The 13,390-nt window shown below is 50.0% G+C and overlaps 1 protein-coding gene across 1 annotated transcript in view; it reads left to right on the forward strand.

Annotated features, from left to right (window-relative positions):
• The window catches only part of ADCY5 (adenylate cyclase 5), a 163,997-nt gene that overhangs the window by 130,523 nt on the left and 20,084 nt on the right, over nt 1–13,390 (forward strand). Inside the window, exons 12-14 of the mRNA XM_011971554.1 lie at nt 1,405–1,492; nt 11,326–11,442; nt 12,216–12,380. Of these exons, the coding sequence (XP_011826944.1) occupies nt 1,405–1,492; nt 11,326–11,442; nt 12,216–12,380 (370 nt within the window). The remainder of the gene's footprint in view (nt 1–1,404; nt 1,493–11,325; nt 11,443–12,215; nt 12,381–13,390) is intronic.

Consider the following 13,390-nt stretch of genomic DNA (forward strand, 5'->3'; position numbering starts at 1 on the left):
ATCCCAGCTACTCGGTAGGCTGAGGTGGGAGAATCACTTGAACCTGGGAGGCAGAGGTTGCAGTGAGTTAAGATCACACCATTGCACTCCAGCCTGGGCAACAAAGCGAGACTCTGTCTCCAAAAAAAAAAAAAAAAGCAATCTGGTTTATAATCCCATTGTAACTGACAGTCCCTGTAGCTTGAGTGCATAGTCCTGCCTCTTTGCTGCTTTTCCTTCTCTGCAGCGTCTTGAGGGCTGGGTCGTCTCAGTTACCTGCCCTGCCTGCAACGGCTTCATTCCCTCCAAGTGGCTTAGACATTGACAGAGGTCATTCTCTAGCCACCTCCTCTCTAGGAAAGCCTTAAAAGCCACTCTAAAGGTCTTTCTTTTCCTCTGAAGAGAATTCGTTTCTCTTGTTCCATTTGTTGAAGGCAGCTAAGTGCTGGCTTCTGTGGAGGCCTGGAACAAAGATGCTGTTTGAATCCTCCCTAGAGGTGTTCACCTGCCTCTCACGCCCCCCACTGGCTTTTAACCCCGTAACAACACCTGGCATCTTCAGGCCACTCTTCCTCCCTTGAACAGCCACCTGGTGGTATGGCGGGGTATGTTGTCTCCAGGCCAGCCCTTGCCCCAGGAGGGCCAATGGGAAGTTCCGGATGGAAAGTCACTTACAGCTCTTTTGTCTGAGGGTGGCCACCCGCGGTGGCTCTGAAGGTCACCTGTGATCTGCATCTGAAAGGAGGGGCAGAGGGAAATCCTTGCGTTTTTCTTGTTGAACTGGCTAGGAATAGAGGAGCAAAAACTGTGGGACCTGGCAGTCCCACAGACTTGTTTTGGGACCTGGCAGTGGAAAGGGGGTGGGGCTTAGAGATTCTGCCCTTCTAAAGAGACAGTCACCCCTGTTTCTCAAAGAGTGACTGGCTGTGCTGCTGACAAAGGCATTTCTAGAAATGAAGGCCACTGATCCAATCAGTTTTCAGCCTTCACAGTTGTTTATGGAGCCGTGAGTGACCACTTGGAGGGAATCACCAGGTGGTTCTTCCAAGCTAAATGAAGCACATCAGTGAATAGCTGCGAACTAGGCAGAATACCTATCAGGTGTCACCTGGTTCTCCATTCAGCTTCCTGTGGGCTGCTGTCCCCACCGGAAGGGGAGGGAACCATACCCTTATGGGGAGGGCTCCAGAATCCACCTGCAAGGCTGTGTAAGCCCTGCTCAGGCAGTCAGTGCAAAAGGCTGGGCAATGGATTAGGGGAGATGGAGCAACTTCAGGTTCCCTCTCCGGATTTCAGAGCCCAGGCCCTCTGAAGCTGTGAGGATGGGCACGGGGGACCTGTGGCCTGCTTGTCAGGCAGGCCCCCCAGAAGCTGCAGCCCTGCCACCTGAGCCTGGCTTCTCCCTCCCCTCCTCTCTCCCTCCAGCTCAGTATTCATGCTCAGCTTCTACCTGACCTGTTCCCTGCTGCTGACCTTGGTGGTGTTTGTGTCTGTGATCTACTCCTGCGTAAAGGTGAGTGTAGCTGACAGCTGGGTTGCAGCCACCTTCTTCCCGCTTGTCTCAGCCCTGGTAGGGGCCCTACGCAGGGGCCTGAAATGTGAAGGGGCCCAAGTATTGTGCTTGGCAGGGGTGGGAGAGTGCCTGATGCCAGCCACACCTCTCCATTGGCATTGGCAGCAAGCTCACCTGGAGGTGGGCAAATGGTCCGTGGGAACCTGTTCTTCACTGGCTGCTTTAACTTGCCCTTGGCAAATCTCTGCAACCAGAAGATGCTGTGGCTGCTGCGCCTGTTCATGTTATGCACAAGGAAGGAAGGGCGCCTAGCACCAAGCCTGGCACAGAGCAGTGGCCAGTGAATATTTGCTGAGAGAATGGGCGTGGGGGAGGTCTCTCTCGACACACACTGTGGTGCTCCCATGTGCTCTGGAATTTTCCCTGGAGGGGACCTCAGAGATTATAGGTCTTGAGCCACCCAGCACATAGGTGAGGAGTGTGGCCCCAGAGTGATTCGGTGTTTCCAAGCGGGCCACACAGCCGGCTGGTGTTGGCGGCAGAAATGTGGCTCTTGTTCTGAGTTTTTCTCCCATATTTCTTAGGCGTGCTGTGTCCCCTGTCCAGGCTGTGTCCCTCAATGTGACCTGGCTCTGGGTCATTCTGGTCTGTGGTAGAAACCACTTATGTTCCTGTTTGCCGTGCCCATCAGGCCTTTCCCTCAGTTTCTTCACCAGTGGTTTCAGAATTCCCTGACGCACCAGGCTGGCCCCCAGGAAGCACTCATCCCTGGGGCAGATCTGCCTCTCCCACATCTGCTGAGCCTCTCTGACTCCTCCCTGACACTCACTGGGAGCCAAGCCTCTGGGGTGGGCAGTGGGGCACTCGGGTGCAGCCTTGCCATAACTCCCTCTTCTGCAGTGAGCACCATGTCTTCCTTCTGGAGGAATTGGACCTTCATCCCCTCCAAAGTCCCCTTTCTCTCTCCACCCTCCAGAGAAGGCTGTTACTAGTCTGTTAACTATATAGTCACATCATGGTCAAGGTCTTGTTGGACTGATTGTCAGAACTGGAAGGGACCTTAGGAATCACCTTCTGTGGTTCACCTCCCCTGCCAGGTGCAGAGGTGGACAGCCAGAGAGGGCAGGGTCAGCCAGAGCCATCGGGCACGTCTGAGAAGCACACCACGCTGAGCCGCGTGCTCCGTCAGTTGCTGGTATTGTAGCATCTGATAGGCTGCATCGTAGGGCTTAACATTAGCTGGTTCCCTGCCTCTCCACTGACCCTCCCTCCTCAAGGCCACAACCTCCCTCCTGCCCCATGTTCAGCCACTTCTGCCTTTTGGTCTTGCGGTTGTCAAGGCCCCCCTAGCCTGCTTTATCCAGAGTGGACAGTTCCACTTCTTCATCCCGTGGCTATGAAAGGACACCATATTTTCTCAATAGCCACAAAGTGGAAACAACCCAGGCATCCATCAACAGATGAATAAACAAAATGTGCCGTGTACTGCAGTGGAATGTTATTCCACCACGAAGAGGAATGCAGCGCCGTTTCATGCTACCACATAGAAGGACCTTGAAAACATGACAATGAGTGAAAGAAGCCAGACACAAAAGGTCACACGTGTCATCTGATTCCATTTATATGAAATGCCTAGAACAGGCAAATTCATAGACACAGAAAGCAGACTAGAGATTCCCAGTGGCTGGCAGGCATCATTGCTTAATGGGTTCAGAGCTTCTGTTTGGGGTGATGAGAGGGTTTTGGAAATTGATAGCAATATTGGTTGCACAGCATAAGTGTGGTTAATGCCACTGAATGGTACACTTACCAATGGTTAAAATGGCAGATTCTATGTTGTATAAATATTGCCACAATGAAAAGTCACAACCACCTACAAAAAAAGTACACCATAGTTAAAAGTTATTTTGCTGAACCCCAAAGAGAACATTTCTTTTTAAGTAAGGAACCTGAGGCAAAGTCATTCTCTGTTTGTTTGTTTCAGGCACTTAATTAGCCCATTCAAATCAGAATCAAAGCTGTGCATAGTCTGCCATTTTTTAAGGTTGAACCTAAATTTCCTTCCTTTGCTGTTAGGGACTTAGGTGAACCTGAGCTCTACTGATTTCATTCCGTTTGAGTTTCCTGATTTGCAGTCAGTTGTGGAGGAGGGGAAGGATGGGCCCATTTTCCTGCCTGCAGCCACCTTCACTGGCCATTGTTGGTCTCATGAGGTTTTTCCCCACAGTTCAAGATGAGTTATGAAAATCATCCCTGCCTTCTTTTGTTGAATTTGCCTATTTTGTTATCAATGCCAAATTCACTGAGCATGTTCTCAGTTCTTTTGTCTAACCCAGTGATTTTTGCTGCCTCTGTTCTGTGGAGGCCTCAGTTTCCTTGGGGTAGGGGAGGGGGCTGGTAGATGGAATACTCACCCTCCATCCCCAGGCCACACAAACACTGTCCCCCTAGTCCCATACCATCCAGCTAGGTAGCCTGCTTTTTCCATCTTACAGATAGAAGGCTTCATTAAAGAACTTGAGTGGCTTATGAAGCCTGGAACCTGCCGCTCTGGGCTGGTGGTCGACCCATTAAATAGACTCCAGCACCCACCCTCAGCTCCTATCCCTGCCGCCTCCTTCTCTCGTGGCCTGATTAGCCATTTTCTCAGGGTTTATCCACTTTCTGGAACGCAGAGCCCAATTTGAAAAGTCGTTTGTAATATGAACTTCTTTCCATTGAATTCTTCTTCTTCTTCCCTCTTTCGTGTTGTGGGTTAAACAGCTTGCAGGTGAAGACATGAAAGGAGATTCTACCTGGCTCTACCTCCTGCCATGTGCGTGGCGGGGAACAGTACCCCTTCTTCCCTGATGCAGATGTCAGCCTGTCACTGAGCACCATGGCACAAGTGGGTTGACCAAATGAAGTTCATTTTCTCACCTTTGCAGGTGCTGACATGAAGCTGACTAGCCTGCAGTGTTTAGGGTCCTTCTGTTTTCTTTTTGAAAAACATTTGTGGTTTTACCAGAACTCAGAAACTTTTTCTCATTTTCTCAGTCTCTCAGAAGTCACAGGGAGTGGCTTTACAAAGAGATGCGACAGTTCCTAAGTTACCCCCAAGCCAGGTAGTGTCAGTCTCTTTCTCTATTTCATTTACTTTTTCATTTTCCCAGAACAACGTGGACTAACTTCCTTAAACTGTCCATATTTTAACCTTTTCAAAGACAGAAATATGAGAAAGTGTCGGCTGAGTGAATTGTCTTCTCTGGCTGTTGGGGAGCAGTTTTCCCTGGTCCTTTCTGGGTTGGGTTTTGCCTTCTTACTAAGTGCTCTGGTGGCCTTTTTATCTTGGGCCTGTTCAGTCTTTTCCAGACACAGCTCAGTGCAGCTCACACACTCCCCTGGATTTCTCAGTGGGGCTAACTTGGTGCCTTGGTCTTCATTGTGTCCTCAAATCCTGGTTTCACTCCTGAGCCTCAGCTGCCTTGCAGAGCCCCCGCTGCCCCTCAGATGCCTTGCCTTAGGGACCGTTCCCCCCGAGTGCTTCCTTCTGGAGATGCTGTCTTAGAGGGCAAGTCTGCACATCTGCACAAACCCCCCCCCCTTCCCTTGGCATCTGTGCTGACCTGGGCCCCAGAACTGCTTTTCCTAGAGAAAACCATGTTAAAGCCCTGCTCACCATCACATGTTGTCCACAACTCAGAGGATCTCAGGTTGGAAGGGGCCCATGCAGTGAGAGAGCCCAGCCACCCACCTGAGGCTGGATTTCCCAGTGATAACCCTGCGAGGGGTGCGCCAGCCTCTGCTTTGCTTGATCACCTCCAGGGATAGGGAGTTTGCTCATGGCTTCTAAGTGCAGCCCCTTCCCTCTTTAGCCAGCTCCAAATACTTAGGTACAGATAGGCCCTGTGGGGGAACTCAGCTGCGTAGCTCTGTGTGTGTGCGTGTGCGTGTGTGTGTGTGTGTGTGTGTGTGAGAGAATCTCTCTTATCCCCCAGCCTGATGGCTTGCTCTTGGTCTACCTCGTACTGATCCCCTGGACCTGATCATATGAGCACCTGGGATCTGTGACCAGAGCCTCCTGTGGGCCCTGTCTGCTCTGCAGTCACCGACAGAGCCTCTTCTCCTCTCCCTGCAGCCTGTGTGTAGCTAAGCCCACCTTGCTGGTTCTCCTTTCTACCACTCCAACTCAAGTCCTGGTCCACAATTTCTAAAATAGGGTCTAACCGTGCAACCAGTACCCCTCCCCTCCTAGGTGCCTTCCATCCTGTGAGGATTTTAGGATTCCCATGTTCACCTTTCTGCCTGCATGCTCAGGGGGCACATTCCTCTCACCATTCACATCTCATCACACACATCATTCATTTAGGAGATGGAGAGGTCTTCGTTCCAGGAGGCATATCGTAGGTTCCCCCTGTGTTTTTCGAGACAGGACAGGATCCACATCCAAGCGATGCTACTTTAAGCTGTGTTTCCTGAGCCTCAAAGGTGGCTTTTATTGAATCTACTTTGCAGATGAGGAAATGGAAGCCCAGAGAGGTTAGACAGCTTTTTCTAGATCCTATAGTTAGGAAGTGGTTATTGCTAGGATTTAAAACCAGGTGGCTTTTAATTCAGAGCCCATGAGCCTCCCCTCCACGACACTGCCTCTGCTAATATGTCCAGTTGACTCCTGAAAGGCCAAGTGATGGGAGCACTGGGTGGACCCCTTCTACCTGCCAGGTTTGACCTCTGTGGTTTTCTTACCTTTTTTTTCTTTTTCTGAAGTAGGAGCTACTGCTTCTTTTATTAGCTCCTTGTCAAAGAGGCTGTATTCTTAAACTTTTTTGCCATCCAATTTCATCCCCTCCTTTTATCTTTGCAATACCCTAGCCCCGCATCACAGACAGGGGCCCAGGGAGGTCTTCAACGTGCCTGGAGACATTCAAAGAGGCCAGGATCAAACTGTTCCTTACCCCAATCATGGTTTATTAACTATGTTCCCACTCCTGCTTTTCATGTTGAATTGATGTGAATTAATCAGATTGGGAATGTACTGGTTCTGAACTTCTTTTTTGAACATCAGTTCTTTTTCTGGGCTCTGATTGTGAGCAGGCATTAAGTGATTGGCTGGTACAGACAGTTATCCTGCTGGAAAAGCCTCTCCACAATCTGACTGCAGTTGTGGTGTAGCCCTGGAAAGAGACTCTGCCCCTGGCAAAGAGTGGTGGTGTTGTTGTTGTTGTTGTTGTTGTTGTTGTTGTTTTGAGACGGAGTCTTGCTCTGTCGCCCAGGTTGGAGTGCAGTGGCATGATCTCGGTTCACTGCCAGCTCCACCTCCCGGGTTCATGCCATTCTTCTGCCTCAGCCTCCCAAGTAGCTGGGACTACAGGCGCCTGCCACAATGCCCGGCTAATTTTTTGTATTTTTAGTAGAGATGGGGTTTCACCATGTTAGCCAGGATGGTCTCGATCTCCCAACCTTGTGATCCACCCGCCTCAGCCTCCCAAAGTGCTGGGATTACAGGCATGAGCCACCGCACCCAGCCAAGAGTTTTAAGATCCACACTGAGGTAAAATCTGGATTTAGGGTTGACATACAGATGAACTCTCTAATTATAGGAAATGAGACACTCTATAAACTGATATCAAGACAGGATGTCAAATCTTCTGGAGACTTCAAAAAAGCAGCAATTCCTGAGTTCCTACTGAGGTTTTAAAGTCAAGAGAAAGTCTTTTTAAAGAGTGTAGAGGGTGACCCCGCGCGGTACCCGCGCGGTGGCTCACGCCTGTAATCCCAGCACTTTGGGGGTCCAAGGTGGGCGGATCACGAGGTCAGGAGACTGCGACCATCCTGGTTTCACCTGGCTAACACGGTGAAACCCCGTCTCTACTAAAAATACAAAAACAAAATTAGCCGGGCGTGGTGGCAGGCGCCTGTGGTCCCAGCCACTCTGGAGGCTGAGGCGGGAGAATGGCGTGAACCCGGGAGGCGGAGCGTGCAGTGAGCAGAGAGTGTGCCACTGCACTCCAGCCTGGGCAACAGAGGGAGACTCTGTCTCAAAAAAAAAAAAGAGTGTGGAGGGAAGTTGACTTGTGGCAAGCAAACCAGTGCACATTCAGTCATTCATTAGCTGGTAGAGCCATATCTAACGTTGATTTTTTTTTTAAGCCTGCAGTTCTTCTCCTGGCCTCTGGATGGTCCTGGTGGGGCTCCTGGTCCCATATTCACCAGGAAGCTAATGTGCATACCCTATTCCCCGACCAACTTTTATTAAGAAAGTTTTAGCATGCATTAGTAACCTTTGCCTCTATCAGTCATTACATTGGTGGTTGCAAAATGATGAAGGAAGCCTCTCAATCAGTGGATGGGGTGATCAGAACTGAGCAGTTTAAACAACATAGGGCACATAGGAGTTGGGGTGGGGGTGGGGAAAGGGGATGGAGATAGAATGACAAAGTTTTCAGCAGCCAGCGATTTGAAACCATCTGTCATACCATTTCAGAGTAAGATCCCTCATGCTAGTGCCAAAACACTTCACCCAGCTGTGAAACCAAAAATTCCTTTAAATGGGAAATAAGGACTTTCATTCTTATTGGCAATATAGCTCTTTAAAATGCAAATATTAACTAACTTTTCTGTTGCGTTTAACAGCTTACAGAGCACTTGCAAATGCATCACTTTGCTAAGTCTTGATAGCCACTCTGGGAGAGAGCTATTCCCAATTTCCCAGTAAGGAGACTGAAGCTCAGAGTGTAGGATCACACAACCAGTAAGAGGCTGAGCAAGATTTTTTAAAATAAGAGCTTCATTGAGACATAATTTGCATACCATAAAATTCACCTTTATACAGGTGAATGAACTTTTAATACACTAGTTTTTAGTATATTCACAAAGTTATTCAACTATTGATGCTAATTCCAGAACGTTGTTGTCATCCCCAGAAGAAACCCCCAGACCCATTAGCAGTCACTCCTCCCTCCCTGATCACCACAGCCCTCGGCAACCACTCATCTACTTTGTCTCTATGATTCGCATGTTCTGGACATCTCACATGAAGGGAATCTCACATGGCTCTGTGAGACTGGTTTCATGCACTTAGCATATTAGTTTTAAGGCTCATCCATGTTGTAGCATGTAACAGCACTTTACTCTCTTTATGCCTGCAAAATATTCCCGTGTATGGATATATCACATTTTGTTTATTCATCAATTGATGGACGATTAAATTGTTTCCACTTTCAGGCTATTAGGAAGAATACAGCTGTGAACAGGGGTGTACAAGTATCTGTACAAGTCCCTGTTTCAAATTCTTTGGGGCATACACCCAGAAGTGGAATTACTGGATCATATAATAATTCTATGCTTGATTTTTTTGAGGAGATGCCCTACTGTTTTCCTCAGTGGCTGCCTCATTTTACATTCCCACCAGCAATGCACAAGGATTCCAGCTTCTCTGCATCCTCACCAATACTTTTTGTTTTTTGTTTTTTTTTTAACTTTCCTGATGGTGTTAGTCGAAGGACAAAAATACTTTTAATAAAGTCCAATTTATCTATTTTTTCTTTTTTGATTGGTGCCTTTGGTGTCACCTCTAAGAAACCGTTGCCTGACCCAAAGTCACAAAGATCTACTTGTATGTTTTCCCATAAGAGTTCTGTGGTTTTGGCTTTTACATTTACATTTTCTGGTCCATTTTGAGTTAATTTTTGTACAGGGTGCAGTAGGGACCCAACTTCATTTTTTTTGCCTGTGGATATCCATGTGTCCCAGCACCATTTGTTGAAAAGACTGTCCTTTCACCATTGTCTTGGAACGCTTGTCAAAATCATTGGGCCATAAATGGAAGGATTTGTTTCTGGACCCTTAATCTATTTGATTCATTTCTATGTCTATTAAGCAAGATTTTAATACAAACTTATGCTCTTCAGATCACACTTAACTTTCCTTCTACCACATAAGACGGTTTGGTCAGAGGGTCTCTTTTATTATCCCAGAGGGTCTCTTTTATTATCCCAGTGTTTGCTCAGAACATGTGCCACAGGCTTGGTAGTATAGGAGCATACCTGGGAGGCTCTCCTGCTGGGGAGATGGAGTCCCAGGCCTTCATCTTTCAGCCTGTAGCCTATGCGAGACTGCCAGGCCTCTGCCATGGCAGCAGTTCTTCCTGTGATCTATCCGTCTTTGTGGTCCCCTCTTTCCCTCTGCTGATAGGAAATGGCTTTGCTGGAAGGGTGGAGGAGGGTTCTGGGGTCAGAAAGATATACACCCTCCCTATGCACACAGCCAGCTCCAAGCCCAAGACCCGGGGGTGAGCAGGGACCTGACTTTTTTGTCTAGAATTCTGAAGGGTGTAAGGTGTGATTTTACCCTACTTACAAGCTAATGAGTTTGCTGGTTGCTGTTTCATAGAGGCTGGCAGAAGACATGAGACTCCTGGGTCAGAGACAAAAACTTTATTACTCATGTTACAGTCAGCAGCATGAATGTCAGCATATTTGTGTTTGAAGTCCCTTTGCCACTGAAGTCCCATGTGATGGGCCCTCGTGGATGCTGCACACGTAGTGGGTTTGGGTTGCAGCTGAAGAACACTGGATCAAGGGCCCGACACCTTTTTGAGTTGGCAGCAAATACTGTAGCACACAAGCCAGTTCCCCTCCCCACTGGGAGTGAGTGGTCACATGGTAGTGATGCTACGGCCCCATGACCTATTTAGCTGTCAGTGTGGCCAACTACAGACACTCTCAGTGTCAGGGGATGGAGAAGCCTTGTGGTCTGGCACTTTCAGCAAGAATTTTCAGGGATGCTCACGGCCCATGACTGGGGTAGAGACCTTTGCCTGCTTCACTCACCACAAAAGCTGGGGGTGCCCAAAGGTCCCAAGAGCCCTACAAATAGGAGACTTCAGAGATGGGATGTGGCTTGCTCAGGAACAGAAAGGAAAAACCAAGCCAAGCCCAGGCTTCCCGACTCCTGGTTCAGTGCTTTTTCAACCACCCTGTCTGCCCTTGGGGGGTTTTATGGACACCTAGATGTCTGTAGCAGATAGACCTCAGCAGGAAGGGTTGGAGCAGGTAGGGGTGGGGCATCATGGATCCACTGTTTTGCTTCTCTGTCCATCAGGTTCTTTTTCCAGCCTAGGTTGCGTGGGAGATGAGGGGGACATCATTTACAAGGCCAGCTGCATCAGATTTGGTGGCAGAAATGGGACTTAGGAGCCCAATCATTTAATTACCTAAGCTGCAGGGGGTCTTTGAGTAGACATGGTTTGTCTAGTGGAAGAATACAGAGGAGGAGAGGGTGAGGGCAATGGCAGGTCCATGGAGCTTTGTGCTAAGGACAGAGCTCACTCAGTGCTCAGGGCCACATCCACCTCCCTCCTGCTCCTTGCTGCTCAGTTCCTCCTCCTGAGTGAGGCCTAATCCTCTCCAAATCCTTAAACCCACCACTGCCCACTCGCTCCCAGAAGCCTTCTCAACCCTCTGGGGAACATTCTGAGCCCTCCACGACTCCTTAGCTGCCACCCACCGTCCCTCCCTGATAGCACACAGCAGGCCAATGTGCTTTTTTAATTGATTTCTCTGTTGGGTCAAGATACCATCTTTCCTCTCATCCTGCCTCTCTCACCTGGGTTCCCCACATAGTCCCGCTCCTGGTCAGCTGCAGAATCTGCCCTGCTGTTGACCTGGAAGCAATGGTGCAGCAGTTCAAGGCTGGAGACTTGCAGGCTGGGAGGGCCACCAGGAAGGCCCGGGGGTCATGCTGGGGAGAGACACAGGTAGGTCCACTACACTCCCGGGGCCATTTGTGGAGTCCTTGCTGAATGCTATTCCGTCTCTCCCTCCCTCCCTCTCTACCCCCCACCCCCACCCTAGCTCTTCCCCTCCCCACTGCAGACTCTCTCCAGGAAGATCGTGCGGTCCAAGATGAACAGCACCCTGGTTGGGGTGTTCACCATCACCCTGGTGTTCCTGGCGGCTTTTGTCAACATGGTGGGTGGCTGCACGATCTCCCAGCATCTCCACAGCCCGATTGGATCAAACCCATTGGAGCCATGTACCCGCCCGGCAGGGCTAGGAGGGACTTTCTTATTTGTGTGGCTCCTGGGTCTGGGATAAGCTTTGACTCAATGTGCCTCATGTAGGTTCTTTTTTTTTTTTTTTTTTTGAGACAGAGTCTTGCTCTGTCGCCCAGGCTGGGGTGCAGTGGCCGGATCTCAGCTCACTGCAAGCTCCGCCTCCCGGGTTTACGCCATTCTCCTGCCTCAGCCTCCCAAGTAGCTGAGACTATGGGTGTACACCACCACCATGCCCAGCTAATTTTTTTTTTTTTTTTAGAGATGGGGTTTCCCCATGTTGCCAGGCTAGTTGCCAGACTGGTCTCAAACTCCTGGGCTCAAGTGATCCGCTGGCCTTGGCCTCTCAAAATGCTGGGATTATAGGCATGAGCCACTATGCTTGGCTACTCTCCCACTAAGTGAAGTTCTTAGCTCTTCATTCTCAAGCCTGGTGGGGCCAGGAAGAGTTTAGGGAATGTCCCCAAGGCATGTTTAAGAGCCCCTCCTTGGCAGGGCACGCTAGCCACACCCCCTCCAGCCAGGGCAGCTGGGCAAACCTTGCCCGTTCCTCAGCCTCTTTCAGATTTTGTCCCCATCAGTGTCATACTGCACCTGAGGTGGAGGACGGGTGGGAGCCTGCGGCTGGGCTTGCCCTGTCTGTCCCCCAGCAGCTTACCCTCCCCTCACCACCCTCCTCCCTGCCCCCAGTTCACGTGCAACTGCAAGGACCTGCTGGGCTGCTTGGCACAGGAGCACAACATCAGTGCAAGCCAGGTCAACGCATGTCACGTGATGGAGTCGGCCGTCAACTACAGCCTGGGCGATGAGCAGGGCTTCTGTGGCAGCCCCTGGCCCAACTGCAACTTCCCCGAGGTACTGGGTGTGCACGGGCTGGAAGGGAGTGGTGAAGAGTCCCTTGCCCTCCCCCAGTGTCCCCTCAGCTGCTCAGGACAGTCTGAAGGACAGGGTCTCACCAGCTCACTGTCTTCTAGAGACCCGCTTACCCCAATGTCTCTCACTCCTACATGCCAGACACTGGGAACAAGGGGAGCCTCCTCCGGATGGCGATGGCGGTGACGGTGGTGTAGCTGTTGTTTCTATAGTGCTTACCAGGGACTGTGGCTAAGGGCTCTATACACACTTACTAAGGAAATCCTCCCAACAGCCTATGACATAAGTGTTATATTATCTCCTTTGTAGAGGCGAAGAACCTGAGACACAGAGAGGCTAAGTAATTTACCCAGGTCACACAGCCAGGACTCAACAGAGCTGGAGCTGTCATTCAACTTGTCCGGCTCCAGACAGAGTTCGTGCTCCTGATCCGAGGGCAAGACTTTCTGGACCCTCCGCTTCTCTAGCAGACCCTACCCCACCTCAGGAGAACCCACCTAAGCCCCAGCTGTTAGGGTCAGAGAGGAGAGAGGGGAGCAAAGCAACCCAGTCCCAAACCAGCACTACTATAAACCTCACCCGTTCAAAGCGCACGGTTCAGTAGCTTTTCGTGTGTTCACCAATGTGTACAACCATCATCATCATCTAATTTTAGAATACTTTTATCACCTCAAAAAGAAATTTTGTGCCCACAGGCATTTGGGTTTAAAAATAATGCCACGTATCTTTATTCGGAGAGCAGCATATATTAAGCACCTGTGGCGTGCAAGGTGCTTCATTCACGGTGCTTCATTTGCCAGGGAGCAGTTCGCTAGTCAGCAGTTGGGCCGAGCTTCCAGCCTCCCCCTTCTCATACCCCCAGCTCCCTATGGGTGCACACATGAAGCCAGTAAGATGGGGGCAGTTTGCCTTTTTCTGGAGAGAAGGTTCATGTTTTCATCCAACTCCCAAAGGGCCTGTGACTGCAGCTGAGGGGTGCTGTGGGCTGCCAG

The sequence above is a fragment of the Mandrillus leucophaeus genome, unplaced genomic scaffold, assembly GCF_000951045.1.
Source record: "Mandrillus leucophaeus isolate KB7577 unplaced genomic scaffold, Mleu.le_1.0 Scaffold123, whole genome shotgun sequence".
Taxonomy (NCBI): Eukaryota; Metazoa; Chordata; class Mammalia; order Primates; family Cercopithecidae; genus Mandrillus; species Mandrillus leucophaeus.